We start from the raw sequence: 20,681 nt of genomic DNA on the forward strand, positions 1-20,681 counted from the left end.
AATTTCCTATAAAGGCAATACTCTGAGGGACTCGGGATCGAATCCGTGTTGGAAATTCAATAATATTTCATTGGTTATCTGTCTCTTACCACTCGACTGCCCCATTAAGGGCCTGGCCGAATCTATAATGGGTATAATTAAAAACACCCTCTCACGCCCACTGGACAAAAAGAATAGAAAGTGAAAAGAAAAACAGCATTTGACCTGCTTCCAATGAAAAATCATCATAATTAGAAGTAAATTTAATTAATTCTGGATTCTCATAATTTTTACTTTTCCGGCTGTTATATATAACAGAGGGAAAGTATTGTAATTGGTCAAAAAGTATCCCCCCCCTAGATTTTTACATTATTGGACTCGGGGAACCTTCAAAGGCCGAGAAATGCGAGAAAATTCGGAGTTTTTTTCCTGTATGTATTTGTTAGTGTGTATTTGTGTAGCACGAATTTGTTCACCCTCTTTGAACCTTAATAACTCCCTCGCTTTTTGTAAAAAATTTCTGAAATTTTGCAGGGAGGTTTGTGTATTAGAGGCATCGATACTATTAAATTTTGGTGGTTAAAGATCGAAGGGGTGGGGAGCTAAAGGGAATCGTGTGTCGTATCTCGACCAACGTTGGACTTAATGACAATTTTACTCGTTATTAGCATTTACGATTTTTTATAAAACCAATCCCTACTCTCAAAATTAAGCTTTTTATAATACTTAATTATTAGAAAATAGCAAAAAGCTTAATTTTAAAGCTTAATATAAAAGTTGTTTTTTAATAAAATATAATAACATACGAAGCCACCAAATGTTGCCGGAAAAGTTAAGCAACTCGTTGCTGGATTTTTCTTCGCATATTTTCGAAAATGTATTTAAATTTTTTTCCTGTGACATTATCGCTGGCTTTACATTTTGAAATAATATTTTGTTTTGAAGAATTTTCTTTATATAATTTATGATTTTCAATGTTTAACAAATTATATGGAAGTCTTTTTGAATCGAATTGTATACAGGTTGGTCCAAAGTCAATAAACCATGTTTTTGTTTTTAATTTGAATTATAAACTGAGTGTTTTTCTTTTATAAAATCGATGAAGACGGTAAAAAATGTGACTAAGTATTTAATAAAGATTTAGTCGTTACAACAGTTCATTGACACTTGACCATTATGTATATTTTATTCTAAGCATCATTAAAAATAATCATTTTTATCTTTTATTTGAGAGAATACAGGTATGAAATTGGGTTAAAAGCCGAAAAATTAGAACTGTCATTAATCTTACTCCTACATTGTGGATCTGGCATACTCCATGATAAACATTAAAAAAAGAAGAAAGATTGGCGCTTACAGAGCCAAAATTAATTGTAAGCATTCGTATTCCATTTAAAAAATTTTACTATCTAAAAAATACATTCAGATGAATATTTTAGAGTTGAATTTATCACTTTAATACGTCTGTAAGCAGTTTCTAAGTTTATAAAAATATCACATGACTGATAAAATAATCATTTTGCAGATAAATTGTGCTTAAGAAATTTTATATCTCTTTCATTTTATAAATTCGATTAAAGGAGAATTCATAAGGTAAAATTTAAATATTTTTTCTCTTTAAATTATATTATAGTTTAGAATTTTTCCACTAATCATTATATAATTTAAAATTTGGGATGTATTATTTATGAATGAAAACATTTCATATAGGGAATTAGCATTTATGTGTTTGCCATTCTTTTTGTTACAGAGTATTATATATTATAAAATTAATCCATGAAGTAGTTAACAATTAAAACGTTTTACTATATAACATTTTATTACTGAAATTTATATCTTAATGTTGTATTTTTACTTTCTTCGTAATGTGTAATATATTTAAGGTTCCTCAACTCGAAAATCCAATCGAGACCGAATTTACACACACAGTAAAAAATGTATACACTTTGCTTAGAGCTTCATGCTACGAGTATGCTTTTAAAGTTATTACTAACTAGTAGAGGGGAAAAGTCTCTTGTTCACACGACTTACAGCTAAAAATCTAAATCTAACTGTCCATATTTCGTGTATCCGTGAAAAACGACTTTAAATATTCTGGACTCGAAGCTCCATATCAAGGCGAGATTTCATTGGCACTCCATAATTTGGATCAGGGCATTTTCCTCCATCCCTTTCTATCGGATTGACCTTATTGTGAGTAGGGTCTTTCTTCATTAAGAGGCAAACTTAAACTCATTTATACCTTGATGCTTCGTACGTCAAACAAGTTTTTATCTTTATGTCTATAAACCAATTTTTGAGCACCCCTGCAATAGAGCTCAACCATTACAGTTTCCATAATTCTTTAGGCTGTGATTCTTATTCGTGAATAATGCCAAAAAGAATTTTGTGATATTATGGGATAATCTCGTCTGATTTATAGAATTATCCAATAAATAAAATAGCATTTATCCATATTTTTATTCTATCGTTTGCGCTCAACTTTCAATATTTGAAATTACTTTAAGTAATTATGACTTGGTTTTAGAATATATTAATAAAAACAATTAATTATTTTTATTTATATTTTCTTGTATATTTAAAAATGGTTTGGTTTGATAAATAAGGCAATGTAACACAGACCTGCCAAGTGGGATCCTTCCGAGGGGACTTTCTAAGCGACACTAGTCTATATTTTAGGTGTTAGACACGTGAAGAAAACCCGAAAAAAATTTTAAAATCAGCTTCAATTCAGAATGAATTCAAAGATTAGGAAACTAAATTTTAACCATTACGTAACTAAAATACCCCGTTTGATTGTTTTCACTATATAAAGGCTATTTCCCTCATACAACAATAACGTGAATGTTAATATGAAGGAAACGTCCTTCATATTTATCACTGTATGAGATAACCTATGCCCAATAACTTCAAATAAGATGTAAGAGATAAACAGTACATGACGTGGACATGATGCAAAAGGATGCCATATGAGACTGCATATAGGCTACTTAAGAGAGAGAGGAATAGAAAATAATATTTCTATACGTAACAATGATTGACATTATTTAAAATTTAATGAAGTGAATTAAATGAGGCTGGAAGTGAAGTCTATATTTCAATAAAATATACTGTTCTTCACAGTAAAATTCCATTTTATTCCAATGTCATTAAAGAAATGACCGTGGCTAAAGCATAATCATTTGTAATTTTAGATAACGAGTCGTTTGTCGTCATTATAAATGATTATCAATATCAGTCACTTAATAAAGACACACCTTCCTAGATAAGACACAAAGATATTGTTAGATGACCTATATTTTATATATTACTTTTAAAAAATTACGCCAGTTTTTACGTAAAAAGTGACAAATTAAAATTTATAAAGCATTATCATTATTTAAAATCTGAAAATGCAATACAATGATTTAATAACTATGAAATATTATTTTTATATTACATGTTACATAAAATGGTGACAATAAAACACAATTTAATTAGTTAAAATTATATTAAAATAATTATGATTTGTTTTAATGTAATTATTTTTACGTGTTTATAACCTGTAGAAAGTAATTATAACAGTGTTACTATATAACATTAGTTTTCGTATTTTATTACAACTGGAGCATTAATTAATTATTTATAACCAATTGTTAGATTAGAATATATTATTTTAATTTTCAATATATAGGATAATTCAAACTTAAGTATTTTTATCAAAAGCAGCACTAGGTATGATGGCGTATCTCTTCCGTGTCTGAGAAGTACACTTTTCAGATCACGTGAGAGTTGTTGGCAATACAAGAATAGTGCAATACTCACCGATAGGGAAAATGTGGCGCCACGCGCGTGAATGCTGAGTGAACCGGATGGGTGCGAGACTAGAAGATAAACCATTATCAAAGGCATTTAATCAGTAGAGTTTAATGCGTTCAATGCTTTACATACAGAATAGCTTGATATCATAGGTGAGAGAGCTTTCAGAGCTGTGTTCGTTTTTACCAACTTAGACGCCTTATCAGTGCCTGATTACCGAACAGGTTGACTAGGCTATAGCCTTGTACGCAATTCTATGGGCACACAGAAGTTATTTTTGCAACAACTTACCAAGATCAAGTGCACTAAACTCGTGTAGATATAATGGGCTTTATAATAGTCCATACTTTTTTATTCACACCAAATAACGTTTCTGCCTATTGTTTAGTGCTCGAGATAGGCCTGTTATTCTTATTATAACTTTCAGCATGCCCAAAAATTTTGGTCAGAATTCACCCCTGCATAAATATTATTGCAAAGAGATAGTTAAATTGTTTTTTTTTTTTTTTTTTTTTTAAATAAATTATTAGGGCCGCTTTACGTTTAGAGGAATCTTACAAGGTCACGCGTTGTATAATAGGTTGTGTTAATTCAGCATACATATCTTAGTAAAACATTTTAAAATTTTAGTTGCATACTTTTATGCTAGGTTATAATTTTGTTCTTATCCCGTGAGCAGTGGTGCACCCAGAGAGGAACCAAGCGACCCTGGAACCCGCCAAAGAAAAAGGAAAACAAACACTAGAAAATTTTCTAAAAATCTATATTCAATTAAAATTCATTTTTTAAAATTTATATTGTGTCGTGTCTTCTATTTCAATATTACTTACGAATTAGCAGTCACACGAAGTGGGAATTTTATTAAATTTGCATTAAATTTTTTTTTTATCCGTTCAACTCGGCTCCCCAAAACTAAATCCCGAGAACGCCACCGCCTGCGAGCATTAAGAGAGCATTTTTCATCATCACCATCTTGGGTTGGCCGGATGGTTGAGCAATTATGGTGATAGCCTGCCGTTTTGAGTCGAATCTGGACAGGTGAAAAACCTCCAAGAATTTTTCGGGGGTCCATCCTTTACCACCGGCTACCCAATCGAGGGCCTGGCCGAACCCACAACAATAGTAATTAAACGGACCATTATCTTATTCGTGCCCTCGAGGCAAAATTTAAAAAAAACCCGCTTCTTTGAGAATGAAAATGGACTAGCCATTAGTTATATCGGAACGTTATTATCGGAACGATGCTGTAATCAATAAATTTCTAGCCCCAAATCTTTATAACTTTTAGTTTCAATAAGACAATGTTATGGCCTTTAACATGGTTGCTCTTTGCTGTTTGTTTTCGTAGCGGGCATTTTCTCGTTTAGGTGATGTACTATGTCTTTGATGAATCTGATAAACGTGAGTTTTTTCTCGTGGGGTTACATAAAAACTAAAATGAACACTGTAAATGTGCACTCAAATACGTAAACATTTCAGATGAAACCTTCGAGAAGTTATACACAATAGCTTCCCAATTATGCAGTTGCGGTAAGCAATGTAAAACACTAAGCACTATAGTAAAAATGTAACGTGCTAAAATTGATATAAATTACTTTCAGTAAAATGTTATTGTTATTTTTAAATAGTTCAATACTAGTTAGCCCGATAATTCAATTAATCTTAACTCACTCAAAATTAAAATTTAAAATTTTTTTTTAGAAAACAGACAAAATTATAAAACAAAAATTAACGAAATTACAAAAAAATTAAAATAAATTGAGATTTGATTATCTTTTGTGCAAAACAACACTAAAACAATTTCTGTAGTTATGTTTTTTTTTTTTTTTTTTTTTCTTTTTAACTCTTTTCGCCCTGTGGGCACTAAGAGGGCCTCTTTTAGTAGGCCCATTATGGGTTCGGCCAGGCCCACAATGGGGCGACCGGGTGGTGAGGGACGGGGCCCGACGTATCCGAACGGACCACCCCCCGAAAAATTCCTGGGATTATTCGACCCGTTCGGATTCGATCCCGGGTCCCCCAGAGCGGTAGGCTGCCACCTTTACCGCTCGGCCATCCGGCCGTCTCTGTAGTTATGTTGCAAAAACAAAAAAAAAAAGAGTTACAATTAATTAAAAAATATATATAATTAAGAATTAAAAAATGCAGGCAAAATTAACCAGTGCCCGCCCGACATCTCGCGAACACTATAAAAGAAGTGTCTCAAAGTTGGAGGAATACTATCCGATCATTATATAACGGGTTGAGAATCGATGTCGACGTCTCCCGCACTCCGAAAAGTTTCGAATTGTTACCCGAAGACGAGGGAAGACCAATCGGTATTCATGTTTTTACGTCGCTTTTACTTGTGTTTGATCTGTGAGGTGTTCGTTGTCCGAACATAAAAATCTTTCGAGAAAGTGTTCGTTAACCGATCACCCACTATACTGTAAATTATACAGTACATATACCTGTAGTCACTGACTGCACAAAAGATTCTACCACATTTTATATACTGTAAATACTCCATCCGTAGACAAATCCATTAGTACCCAACGAGGTATTCTCGTAATTTATGGGTAATCTTTTTTCCAATGCTAGCAGGTGTCTATGTCCTAATTTTGCGCATGCTCTAAATTTTTTTGATTGGTTATTTCATTGGCTAACACGAGTACGAAAAGTTTTGAAAAGTGTAAACGACAACTTTTACGCGTTAACGGTGACCACGTGGTATTTTTATCGGTTACACAATTGCTTATTATGCTGAATTGAAAGGTATTTATGTCCTAAATATGTTTATTATAAAAGAATCACGCGACATCTTTTTAATGTTTACGATTATCACTTTTCAAGGTTATTACGGAGTGGGTTAGAACGGAACTAAAGAGTTTACAGTTATAGCGAAGTAAAAATTAAATTTCTTTTTAGTTTTGTAATTAAAATTCTGAACTTTATAGACTATATATTTCATAATTAATAAAAGATAAAACTAAACCGTATAAACAAATGAAATGGCTTAAAAAATGTAAGTAGCAAAATGAGTTAATTGGTTAAGATGATTAATTTCACTTTTGTTCCAGTTTAATTACAGAAATATTGTGGAATAAAAGGTATTTTGAACTATTTTAAGTTTTGATCAATTTGGTTTACAGTTTCATAGTAACTAACATTATTATATTTTGTGTTTTCAAATGTAAAAAGCAATCTTTTTAAATATTTATACCCATATTACCAAAAATCTTAAGTTATGTTGGTTTAAGAATAAAATTCAAACGGTAAATTTGATTATTAGAAACTCTCCGTCGTAAAAAGTAAATCGCGTCGAATTGATTTAAAACTTAAAATCACCCTGTTGATTTTAGCTTGTTAGAATGTAATTAAAGAGAGAACATTGGGAATTATTTATTATATCTACCTGCGTATAAAAGATATTGTCTTTTGTGAATATATTAATTATTAGTTATTGATAAATATGCCACTTTATGAGAACTGTATAAATCGATAACGGCTGTAAATAGTATATTCTTTCGTCCCTTCGCTGGGAGACTTATTTTGTGCTTTTGAAATAACTAACCGATAATCTAACTTACAGAAACGATTGAATGAACTAAATCTCTACTTAAGAGATTAATTAATATAAACTGTGAACATTATACAGTCCGGTAAAAAGTTTGAGACCATCTGGGTTTTCAAACTTCTCATTAAAATTAACTGATCTGTAAATATGTTGTTGTTTAGGTGTTAAGGTAACCATAAACCAAATGTGAAGTAAAAACTTATTTTTGAAAAACTTTAAATAAATTAATATGAAGAATATATTTTTAAGTAATTCATCTGTTATAAAATAACAGTTTCCTTTCTGTTTAAATTTGATTAGCTAATTAAAGATTAAAATAAGTAAAAATATAACAAGAAGTCTTGAATAAGCTTTAAGTAAAGTCAAACAGAAAACTATTTAGAATGGTTTTATTATATATTGTACGTATATAAATAATCAAACATCTTTACTATGCCCGAAACGTGTAAAGCTACACGCCGACCAAAGCCGAATATAATCGGGCGAGAAATGGCTACAATACTAATAATTTATTAGTATTATAGCCATTTCTCGCCCGATTATATTTGGCTTTGGTTGGTGTATAGCTATATATTGTGCATTTTTGTATTATATATATATATATACATAAAATGACAAAGTAAACACAAATTCTAAAGATATAAGCAAAAAGATATAACAATCATACTACAGCATCTAATGTTTGCTGAGAAAAATTATTTATTAAACTGCTTTTACAAATGCTTTCAACACATTTTTATAGGCCATCTTCAGATTTGAATCTAAAACTGAAACAAGGGAGTAGTAACTGCAAATATTAGATGATGATTTAAGTTTGATGGTAAAAGAAGTTTTCACCAACTTCTTTTGACCTGACATGTAACAATGTGTTTGACGGCACCCACATCTTTTCCTTTATTTTTGTCCGGGTCTTTAATGTGTAACGTAGCCAAACAAATTTTAGTTTACAGAATACTAGCGTTCCAGATTATCATTAGATAATTCTGGATTATCAGCTACTTTTCAAAGGGTGCTAGATTACTGGACATTTTGGATTATAGGGCACATGAAATATAACAAATTTCTTTTGTATTTGATAATTGAGAAAATGTATTTGAAAAACTATAAAACCAATCGATGCAAACAAGAAAGATTTCGAATATTTTTCAAATTATTGTTAGTTAATAACTAACAATAATTTAACAAAAAATTTTACACACTGCAGTATTAACTTGATGTTATCTATTTGGTTTTTAAATTGATAAAGATAAATTGATAGTAAATTTATTTTAAAACATGAAGTTTTTTCTATTCATTTTCATATTTTTCTTAAACAGACTTTTGAAGCTCTCTCTGTCAGACTGCTACAGAAATGTAAGAGCATCCATTTTATATTATCTAATTCAGTGATAATTTAACATTCCAAGTTAGATTATTTTATTCAGGATGTATTAAATGGTGATCCATTAAATTGAAGTGATGTTGATTTTCTCTTTTTAGTGGATCCTATTGATTTATTATATTGATTAGAATACGATTTTTATATTTTAATATGATAAGATAACTAAAAAATATATTACATGCAATTTATTATAATTTATAATTTGTTTTATATAAAATTACATATTTACAGAAAATGGCCACAGATATAAAGCCTGAAATTGGTTATTTGAACCAAACATTAGATGAATGTGATCCAGAATTGTTCGAAATTATCCAGAAGGAGAAGAAAAGGCAAACGAGAGGCTTAGAGATGATTGCATCCGAAAACTTTACCAGTAGAGCCGTCCTTCATTCTCTCAGTACTTGTTTGCATAACAAATATTCCGAAGGTTATCCCGGTTTTCGGTAAATATCGGAAGTTTTTTCATTTAAACTTATTTATAATTTACAGTTTATCATAAAACAGTCTTAGAAATAACATTGACTACAATTATCTCATATATATTTTAATTACAGTTTGCTTTAGATCCTTTATTTTATGTTATCCTGCTTAATTTTAGAATATAAAAAAACATTAATATATTTTTGATATTTACAGATCTTTCTCAAGAAAATTTCTCACTCATTTAATTTGATCAAAATATCTTTTTGTACAAAAAAATAAATTTGTTTACTTAAACTTTTTCATATTCATTACTCTTAGAAGTATAAATTGAAGAATAAACTTTGAATTCCCTCAATTGTTCTTTTTCTAGTTAGATTCTTGAAGGTGGTTAGTTTAAATCCAAAAATATTCTAATCATCTAATTTATAATTTTTTAGTTCCAAAAAATTGATCATTTTCTTTTTCTATAATAAGTTTTCTTTAGTTTTTCTGTCTGTGGGCACTAAGAAGGCTTTTGATTATATTCGTCATGGATTAATCCAGGCCTTCGATGCTTAAGGTTTGGGGCCCGAGCAGATTGGATCAATCCACTCTAAAAATTTCTGAATCAGGTCCAGACTTAAACCTGGATCTAAGATTGCCAACTTTCAGAATAATAAATTCTGAACACATTGTGAAAAAATACCAATTTGAAAAAAGTGAAGAGTGGAAGAAAATCTACAAACAAACTTGGAAACATTATTTTTCCTTCCTTTGATGATGATAATGAGACAGCCAAATGGCTGAGGCAGTGTCTGCTTACTCATTGGGACCCCAGAATTGAATCTGAGCAAGCAATCCTAGGAAGTTTTGTGAGCAGTTCGCTCCAGATATATTGGGCCCCGATCCTCACCCCCTCAATTGTGGGGCAGCAGGGTGGTTTGTTACTTAATAAAACTTAACAGAATCGACCATTTTTAAACTTTTTCTCTACAAAACCATCTTAAAATTAGATTCCAAGTTTATGGTATGTCTTAGCATCGAGGAAATAATGTTAGTCCGAATATTTATAAAAAAAATTATTTTACAATCATATTATAAAATTTACTGTTTCCAGTATTAGTCAGTAGGAAATTCAGATTCATTAATAGTCAGTAAAATTTTAAAAATTAAAATAATATTTTTCTATTTTAATATATTATGGTGTATATTTCCAGAAATGTTTTCATTGATATATTATTTTTCTGTTCTGTGGTATTTGCACAAGTCAGTTTTGGAAAATTCAAATTCACAGTTATATTTTTGTTGTAATTGTTTATTTCAGGTATTACGGTGGAAATGAGTTTATTGATGAAGTAGAAAGATTGTGTCAGAAAAGAGCTCTCGAAGCCTTTGATCTAGATCCGTCGTTATGGGGAGTTAACGTTCAGCCGTATTCGGGGTCGCCTGCAAACTTTGCCGTCTATACCGGAATTGTCGAACCTCACGGAAGAATTATGGGATTAGATCTTCCGGATGGCGGTCATTTAACGCACGGCTATATGACCGAAAAGAAACGTATATCTGCCACTTCGATTTTTTTTGAATCGATGCCGTATAAAGTCGATCCGGCAACCGGTCTGATTGATTATGACAAATTACAATTAAATTCAAAACTCTTTAAGCCAAAATTAATTATTGCAGGTATGTTATTGCTATTGCAAAAACAGATAAGTATATTTACTATTTTTACAGTTTATTGTATAAGTCTTTTTCCTAATTAAGTCTATCTAATGAGTCTGTATGTTTTAGTTATTCATGCATTTTACTAAAATAAATTATTTTATTAATTCAATTTGATATAAGGTAAATGAAAGTAGTTTTGATAGTAATAAAGCTGTAACATAAAGATTATATTCTATATTTATGCTTTTTTTTATCATTTTTCATACCTGTCATGAGCTTATCCTGACCCATAATGGAAATGTGATGAGGATAGGGCTTGAAATAGGGTAGCATGATCTCTTAAACTTTTGAGGTTTCAACCTGTATTTAAATCAGAGTTGGGCTTGCAGAGTAATTGTAGTCTTATGCTGCTGTCTTAGCTATTTGACTAGCCACCTGTATGCTTTAGTTTATTTAATTTAGTCTGACTTAATGATAAATGCATGATGTACATCCATTGTTTATGATTTGAGATAACATGCATTTCAAAATATTATATATATCTAATGGCTAGTTTATTACAAATTCTGTTTTTGGGAATATATTTATTTCTATATAACTTTTAGAAAAGAATTAAATTCATTTAAAAAATTTTAGCTTAAATTTTATTATATGTGATACTTTGTAAATATTTTTAGTTTTATGCTCAATAATAAAACTTTATTTCAAGTATCGCACTTAATTTTTGATATTAACAATGTATATTTAATTCTATAGGAGTAAGCTGTTATCCTCGAGATTTAGATTATAAGCGATTTAGAAAAATAGCAGATGAAGTCGGTGCTTATCTCATGGCCGACATGGCTCACGTTAGCGGTCTGGTAGCCACAAAGTTGGCACCCAGTCCGTTTGAATATTGTGACGTTGTGACGACGACAACGCACAAAACATTACGTGGACCAAGAGCAGGAATAATATTTTACAGAAAAGGTAAATTCAATAATATGATAAGTCACAATTCCTTTCAGTTTATTCATTATTTCAATTTATATTGATAATTAACTATTTTATTATATTTATTAATTTACCGATACATTACATTTACAGATTGACAAATCGAGGATCGAGGAGAACACACAAAACGTGTATTATTCTCGATCTGTGAAATACTTCATCAAAAAATTATGAAATTATGAAAGTTTATAGAATGCCATGCTTAATTTTTAGAATGATAGTGAATTTTTTCTTGCAAAACTATGCAGCAATTATTTTGATATTTCAAATATAATATTGAATGATTAACTTAACATTGCATAAACAATGTTAAGTTAATCATTCTGTACATTGGTAAAATTTAAGAAAGTATGTTTTATTAAAAAATTCAAGTAAGGACAATAATAAGTAAATTAAGAAATTCTTAAAATTTAAAAAATAAATATAAATCAGTATTTTAAATATCACAGTTGCCATATAAAAAATAAATCCGGAATAACTACTTTATTAGATGTATAAACCAAATCAAACATTTCGTTTTATTTGGAATTACAAATGTTTTTAGGTATGTGCCAATGTTCAGAATCACTTACATAAGTTAAACAATTGAGGCAACAGTGAAAAAATAATTGAGCATCTCATAGTGAGATGGATCGTAAACAAATAGATATAATGAGAAGAAAATTAGTACATTGTATTTTATCTTATTGTAAGTGTTAAAATTCAGTTAAAACCAGATAATTTTTAAATACTTTTATTTTATTATATCTAACGTGTATTCAGGAATACTTCAGGGCAAAAATTTTCAATAATGTAAATATCTTTTGTACAAGATTGGAAATGTAACTATTGGACCTGTAACTACTAAAAATGACATTATATATTTGTATAATATTTGATGTAAAGTGAAAATAATAGCTTTTTGATAATTAAATAATATTTTTTCTTTTGTGAAGGTGTTCGGTCTGTAAATAAACTTGGTGAAAAAGAAATGTATAATTTGGAAGAAAAAATTAATCAAGCTGTATTTCCTGGACTGCAAGGCGGACCACACAACAATACTATTGCTGGTAAATTTTTATTTTAATGTATTTAATAATCTAAATATAAAATTGTAATTGCATAAAGTATCTTTTATGTTGTTTGCATTTATAAATAGAATTTTATTTATTTAACATAGTGCATCTTTATGATTTTTTTCAGGTACATACATAATCTTCAAAACAGGTACTTGAATACTTGATATTCATTACTACTCTTAGTAGCTTTAGACAAGTTTATAATTGAATTGAAATTGGCATATTGCCTGCCTTATTGTACAACCTGCACTCATTTTCAAAGTGCATTTCAAACACAGATAACCTGTGGATTATAAGCGTGAAAATATGATAATATACTTACTATAATGCTGTCTATATTCATTTTGTTCCCAATTGAGGAGTGCCATGAAATTATCGTTCCAGGCAGGAGCAGCCCTCACAAGCTCAGAATTAACCATGATTTTTATATATATATATATATATATATATATATATATAGTTGTGTGCTGAAATTTGTCATTTCTTGAATTTTTAGCACATCCTTATAATAGACATTTATTTCACAATCATTAGTTTTTCTGTTTCCTTCTTGAAATTCCTACTAACCTGGTTTCTGCAGATATTTCAGTATTTGGAATATATTTATAATATGGTATTTTTATAGTGGCTAGTAAATATGTCTTTGCTATATACTGGTGAATTATTCTAGCTACCTGGTTATGTCTGTATAAATAGTCTGTTTGGACAGGTTTTTATAGCTACTTGATATGCTATAGTTTCTTGTACAGCATGACATTTCCTGTATGTGTCATCCATGGTAACTTTGATTATGTGCTTCCCTTCCTGTACTAATGACTTGGTCCTGTATTGCACTCATAAAGCCCATAGAGATTCCCATCTCTCAGCCAATGGTTTGATGCTGCTTTATCAACATGTGCAAGATCAGTTGGGTATCTGCTGTGGAGTGTTTTACCATCCATGTTTACTGTTTTGTGTTCACAGGATCATTTGTTCTTTGTACTTTGGGTGTTCTTAGGTTTAATGGTATATAATCATCATCAGCCTGCATAAATGTATAGTGTAGTGATTTCGTAAGTTCTGTTTTTATTGTTTTGTGTTCAATTAGTTTGACTTGGTGAAACCCCAGATATCTATAGGTTTCTCCTTCCTTTGTGGTTATGTAATCTCTGCTGTCAAGTTTGATGGGATCCCCTTAAAGCTCTTTTTTCAATGCTAAATTTTATCTAGGTATCCTGAGGAAAGTCTGTATAATCTTCAGAAGTTGGTTATTATTATTAGCAATAAAAGAGGGGATTGATAAAAGGTCGAGGAATCCTTGAAGGGTTCAACATTCAAAAAGTTTGGGGACCTTAACTTATATAAAAGAATTTCTTATTTAATTTTTAAAATTTTAATTCTGCTTTCAGGTATTGCTACTGCTCTCAAACAAGTTCGGATGCCCGAATTCTATTCTTATCAGAAACAAGTTGTAGCAAATGCAAAAACACTTGCTCGACTTTTACAAGAAAAAGGCTACAAATGCATCTCAGGTACATTTTTATTTAGTAAAAAATAATTACAAATAAAAACTCAAAAGCAAGATAACATCAATATAAATCTTATTTACTTCTAAAATATAAAAGTAACAATTTTATTGTATTTTAGGTGGCACAGATAATCATATAGTTTGGGTTGATCTTCGATCAAAGGGAATAAATGGTTCACGTGCAGAAAGAGTTTTGGAAGACATATCCATTGCTTGCAATAAAAATACTGTACCTGGGGATAAGAATGCTTTTAATCCCAGTGGAATTAGATTGGGAACACCTGCTCTTACCACTAGAGGCTTAAACGAATCTGATATTGAACAAGTGGTTGATTTCATTGATAGAGGTAAATTAAATTTATATCATTTTAAAGATTTTTATATATACAGTTTGATCATGATTTACATTGTCTTATATTGCACAGTTTAAGATAATATATATCGTATAATATAAATAATATATATTCTTTCTTATATGCATAAAGATTAAAGTAACATGTTTTATGTTCATACTGTAAAAAAAGCTTTGAATAATATTTACAGGTTATATTTTTTAATTGTACTATACTACTAAATTTAAACAGAATTTTTATGTGAAAATTTTTCCATATACAATATATATATATATATATTTATCAACTTAAATTGCTATATATTGATGACCACTGTAGCATTTACAAAACAAATTCTAAATTTTAATATACTGTTATTGAATGATTTGTCTTATTTTCTACAAATCTGTGTTTAAACATGCATTCCAAGAACACAACCCAAAATGTATGAATCATGAACACAGTGTGTGTATATGTGCATTTTAAAAGTTTATTGGTATTTCTTACACTTACTTTAAAAAATTAAAGTTAATATGTTTACAACTTAAATAATATCTACAATTTAATATCTTACAGAATATTATTGGGTTACAATTTGACAAACTTGTAGACCTAAAAATTTCCACTGTCTCTGTCTTTCCTTAATCTCGAGAACTGTGTTAGATGAAAGTCAAGACCAGATGTGGAAAGCTTAGGAGCAGAAGGCCGCAATTAACTATATACAAACTTTCGGTGCAAACCGGAAGTCGGGTTATTCGGATTTTCATTGTTGAGCATTATTTCACCAGTCACTCTTATACACATGTTGCAGATGAATTTCATCAGAAACATCCAGATTTTGAGTTCTTGTGAAAATTGATAAGAATTGTCTTATTGCTAAAGGATTGTTGCCCTCACAATTGCCAGATTTGTCACCCCAAGATATTTTCTTCAGAGTATCTGAAAAGAGCTATGTTTAAAAATAATCCACATACAATAGATGAACATTATAGTGGTGATTTTGTATGCTTCACAAGGCAGCATCAAACATGATAAAAACAGCTTGAATTTGCACTTCAGAACAAGAAGGCCATTTTTGAACATATGTTGTAATACTATAATTTGATTTTACTTTTCTTAAAAACCAGATTACAAATTTGTTTTTACTACCTGCTATATTTTCACACAAAATAAAATTGATTCCTAAAACACACGGTCTTGATCATCCTGTATAAAGCTAATCATTCTGCATTTTGTTGTTTATATAGTTGATGCATATTGTAGCATTATACAGCTTGGGAAAGAAAGTTATTTAACATCCCTGCTACAGAATATAGAATGTACCCAAAGAGTATACATTGAGCACATCATGTAACATGCATAACTCTGTAACTGTTTGAGGTAGGTCAATAAAATCTTTCAGCAATCAATTCCTTGTGAAATTCTGATCCTAAGTGATGAGTCACATGTAGTGTTGCCACCTTTTCAAAATTGCTGACCAGGACACAGTCAGCAATTTATAAAAATTGGCAACACTGTCTCAAATAGGTCATAACCATTTTTGAAATTCATTTTGTATCAGCCAATCTTTATTAAATTTACAAGTTTGCTTCCTCTTTTTTTGGCCTTTCAATTTCTCGAGTTGTCATATTAAATAATTAAAATAGAAATTATAAGCTTTTAAACTGAAACTGTCACATTTGCTTTACAATAGGTCTGTTCTAACACAAGCCCCTAACTGGTTTGAATTTGAAACCGTACGAGGCATGCGCAATGTCATTATACATCCAGGAACTGAACAATGCGCATGCCAGTTTTAAACCAGTTAGGGACTTGTGTTGGAACAAACCTAATATTTGCCAGAGATATTTGCAAGTTAGAATTTTAAAAGTACATTTTCTGTCATTCATCCTAGGGATAAGATGGAGATAACTTTGGGTGGTGGTGTGAAGTTAGCCTTTAACCGTTAAAATAAAATACCGCAAATATTTTTATAAATTTAATTTGTTTTATCACAATTTCTACAAAAACCGGACAAATTAATAATTAATCCAGACCATGAATTTAAAAACCGGCCTGGTGGCAACACTAGTCACATGGCCCCTTACCCATTTACAGTTTCAGAGTTGCATTCAATATGGCTGCCATCTTGACTCATGGCCATATGGATGGCGGCTGTGTGTGCAACACAACAATCTGTTTCGCCTTTGGTCTAATATGTTCCCAACACGAATTAACTTTGGGTGCATTCTATATTCTGTAGCAGGGGTGTTAAGTAACTTTCTTTCTTACCCTGCAAATTTGTTGTTATCCATTCTCCTGAATGATGAAAAGATGCAAAATGAATGATGTTGCATGCCTTTGCTTATCTACTAGCACAAAATTCTGATTAATATACAAGCCAAAAAATCCCTGGATTTTTTATGGCTATAATTCGACAATTTTTCATTTGATTGTTCTTATAAATTAAAACTAGAGATAGACAATACTGCAGTCTCATATTAAATTTAATAATAGTATTTAATGTCTAAAATAAATTTGCTTGTTTATATATGTGTGTTTGGGTTAAGTATCTATCATTTCAGCCATTTATTGTTGTGATTGTGACTACGTTTTAAGTCTTCCATTGGGTTGAACAATCCAGAAAATCCATTTTGTTATACATGCAGACTTTATTCTAAATTCTCACATTAAAATATATTGTAAATGCTTGCTCAGTAATTGATATGATTTGCTCTGTAATTTCTTACAAATGGCACTGATTCTAATCTGATAAGTATTTTTGACAATGAAAAATTGAAAAAGCAAATATAATACATTTTTTCTTGCAAAAGTTGATTTTTGAATATTTGATATACAAATTTAATTCTCATTTCCCTAAGTAAAAAAAATAGATTATTTATTAGTTTAATAAAATATATTATAATTGTTATTTTATAGTAATTGCCATACAAAATTTAACATTGATCATTTATTTAGGTTTAAATATAGCTGTCGAAGTAAAAGCCGCAAGTGGTCCTACGCTGAAAGAATTTAAAGCAAAACTCGAGGAAAATAAATTTCAAGAGAAATTGAAAGTGTTAAGAGAAGAAGTTGAGAATTTTGCAATGAAATTTCCTCTTCCTGGCTATGAAGATTTCTAATTCTTTTTCACATTCCATACATGAAAATCACCTATCGACGTTTGGATCCAATTTTTTAATATAATTCATTTACATTTCAAATTAAAATTGTGTGTTTTATTTGAATATTTTCATATCAAATCAAATAGTTTTAATAAAACATATTTGTTATTGTGTTTTATACATTTTAACTAAAACACCAAATATTTTCATTATGTAATTAATCAAATTTTAATGGATACTTTTTATATGTCTGGTTGAAATTATAATTTGACTTTTACTAATGGTATATGTATATATATATAATATGTATATATATATATAAACTCTGTAATTACTTAATAAACAAATTATTTTGGTATAACATCAAAGAATTGTAGAACTAAAATTCTAGAATTATATTCTACTTAATTCCATGAATATAGAATGGCATATAATAATATAATGATCAGATATCCTACTCAGCTCTTTAAATATTAAAAGAATCCTTAAATACCTGATACTGAGAAACATTTATTAAATGAACATTAACATTTTTGACTTACTACTATAGGCCATCTTCAGATGCACCGATATTCGAATGTATTTTAACTTAATATTTAAATGACAGAACGTTCGAACACTTTTACATTTAAATTTAAAACAAAATACCTGATAAATTAATAAATAAATAATAATAAACAAAATATACTAAATGAACTAATACAATAACAATGTAAATAATAATAAAAAATAAAATGAATACACAAAAAATGCCTCTAAGTAAAAGGGTAGGTGTGGGCTAAGAATTTTTGTGTTTTAGTTTTTTTTTTTTATGTAGAATTTCCACACGGAAGCTAGTCCATCCGCATCTCTGGCGTTAATACGACCATACTTTAATTTACTTTTATAGATTTCGATTTTTTCTTCGTGCATCGTTAACGATGGGGAACGCATAGCCCTGTGGATAGTTGCTTCATTCCATTTAACCACAGATTCCTCTACTTGTGCCATACAAGATAATACTGTGTTGCAGTGCCCTTTGTTAATGTCATATTTGTCCTCAAGTCTAGTAGCTAAATTCCTTCTTGTGACCCCAATATAGTCCTTAATTCCTAATTCCTGATTTTCAAATATAATTTTATATATGCCTGCTTTTTCTGTTTTTTTAATCATGTCTTTATCATTTCTTAAAATGCTGTATAAATTAGAAACTGGAAACTGTTTTCGAGTGTTTTCTGTCCGATACTTGTTTCGCGATGTTCTCGATGTTTCGATTATAAGTGGGTGCATTAATGGAATGTGGTTAAATGGAATGAAGTGACTATCCACGGGGCTATGCGTTCCTCATCATTAGTGATGCACGAAGAAAAAGTATCTCTTAGCCACAAAATGGTCAAAGATGATTTTTCTATTTCAGATTAAAGATTTGAACTAACAGTCATATTGGACTTTCAGTCAGACTGCTCATCCTGTAGCTCAGAGGTTCCCAACCTTTCTCATGTATCAATCCCTTTTAAGAAAGAATTTTTTACCATCAACCCCTTTAATATTATATACTATAAATTAAACAATATTATATTATATATAAAAGCTTCCTACATAACTTTTAAAAGGCATCTTCCACATTTATTTGAAAACAGAAAATTGTAAAATTTTTAATATTTTTAAATAAATTTTTTATATTTGCAAAGTTTTATTGACCCCATTGGGAAACTTTGCCATAGCTCCTCATTTTTGATAGTTATGGAAGTCTGAATTTTTGTAAACATTGTCTTGGATATAAAAAAGTATTTATGAATTTTTTTCTATTTACTAAGTAATAGTTAATATATCATCAATTATTTTATAATTCTGAAGAAAGAACATTTAATTGAATAATTCAAATTGAACCTCTAATTTTTGTTTAGCTTGATAAACCTTATTTGGCTTACTCCATAATATTCATATTTGTTGTATAAGTTGTATCCTACTTGACAGAAAAAACTTTGAAGGAATGCTTAAAATGAGATGAAACTTCACAATCTACTTGTCTGTATATTTATTTTAATTTTGAGATTTTATATATAAGTCTAGTGACCAAATATACAGGGTAACTCAGCCTGTATATTTATAGGCTATATTAATTGATATATTTGGCAATGTGGCATAGCATTGAGTATATTCACTTAGTTTGATGTAAAAAGGAGAGGTTGCTAGTTGTCATTCAAATAGAAAGAAACTTTTTTGCTTAAGCTTTTTTTATACTGAGCTTTAGCCTAATCATCTAAATTACAATAATAATCATTTGTAATTATTTTTTTTATTTTATAACTGCTTTGGTGTTTAAAATGTTAAGATGATTTCAACATGTTAAACAAGCAAGGTGTTTTTCGTAGAATTACACATGTGCATAGTTAGCCAGAAGTGACAGAGGTTCCAACTCTGCCACTTTGTGCTTTGTTGTTTTACAGAGGTGAATAAGTCCTGAGGAACTGTTGACCATGAGGTATTGACATAATTCATCTTTATTTTAAGAGCATTGACAGAGGTATTCATTCAACAGTTGAAATCGTTTCCACAACTTCTCGATTGGAGATATATCTAGGAATCATGCTGGCCAAGAAGTACTTGGACATCTTGCAGGGATTGCTAATGTTAACTCTGTGTGACTGCATTATTGTTCTGAAAAATGTCACTTGGTATATCTTGAAAACATGGTAACAAGATAAACTGTAGCAACTCATCAACGTTTCAGTGTGCCATCATTGTATTCATTGTACCAAAGGTGATCTGTAGTTGATGCTGATGGCATCCCAAACCATCATACTACACTGACAAGATGCGTGACACTCCTGAATGACAGCAAGATTAGCTATGACCATATCTTCAGACTTTCAATTAGCAATCATCAGTGCTCAAGCAAAAGCAAACTCATCACTAAATAC

General features: G+C 30.0%; 1 protein-coding gene across 4 annotated transcripts; it reads left to right on the top strand.

The window, feature by feature from the left end:
- Positions 1-1,486: 1,486 nt before the first annotated feature.
- Shmt (serine hydroxymethyl transferase) lies at positions 1,487-17,883 on the top strand. 4 transcript variants are annotated; one of them, XM_067272290.1, is made up of 9 exons: positions 1,557-1,572; positions 6,837-6,866; positions 8,946-9,160; positions 10,444-10,802; positions 11,541-11,753; positions 12,713-12,826; positions 14,224-14,346; positions 14,462-14,689; positions 17,633-17,883. In XM_067272290.1, the coding sequence occupies exons 3-9, from the start codon at positions 8,949-8,951 to the stop codon at positions 17,794-17,796; spliced, it is 1,413 nt and encodes a 470-aa protein (XP_067128391.1). In that variant the 5' UTR covers positions 1,557-1,572; positions 6,837-6,866; positions 8,946-8,948; the 3' UTR covers positions 17,797-17,883. The 4 variants fall into 4 exon arrangements, with proteins under 4 accessions (XP_067128389.1, XP_067128391.1, XP_067128392.1 ...); XM_067272289.1 differs by lacking the exon at positions 1,557-1,572 and adding an exon at positions 6,441-6,531; XM_067272288.1 differs by lacking the exon at positions 6,837-6,866 and having other exon boundaries at positions 1,487-1,572.
- Positions 17,884-20,681: the final 2,798 nt, after the last annotated feature.

Source organism: Centruroides vittatus, unplaced genomic scaffold, assembly GCF_030686945.1.
Source record: "Centruroides vittatus isolate TY-2023 unplaced genomic scaffold, ASM3068694v2 contig_436, whole genome shotgun sequence".
Taxonomy (NCBI): Eukaryota; Metazoa; Arthropoda; class Arachnida; order Scorpiones; family Buthidae; genus Centruroides; species Centruroides vittatus.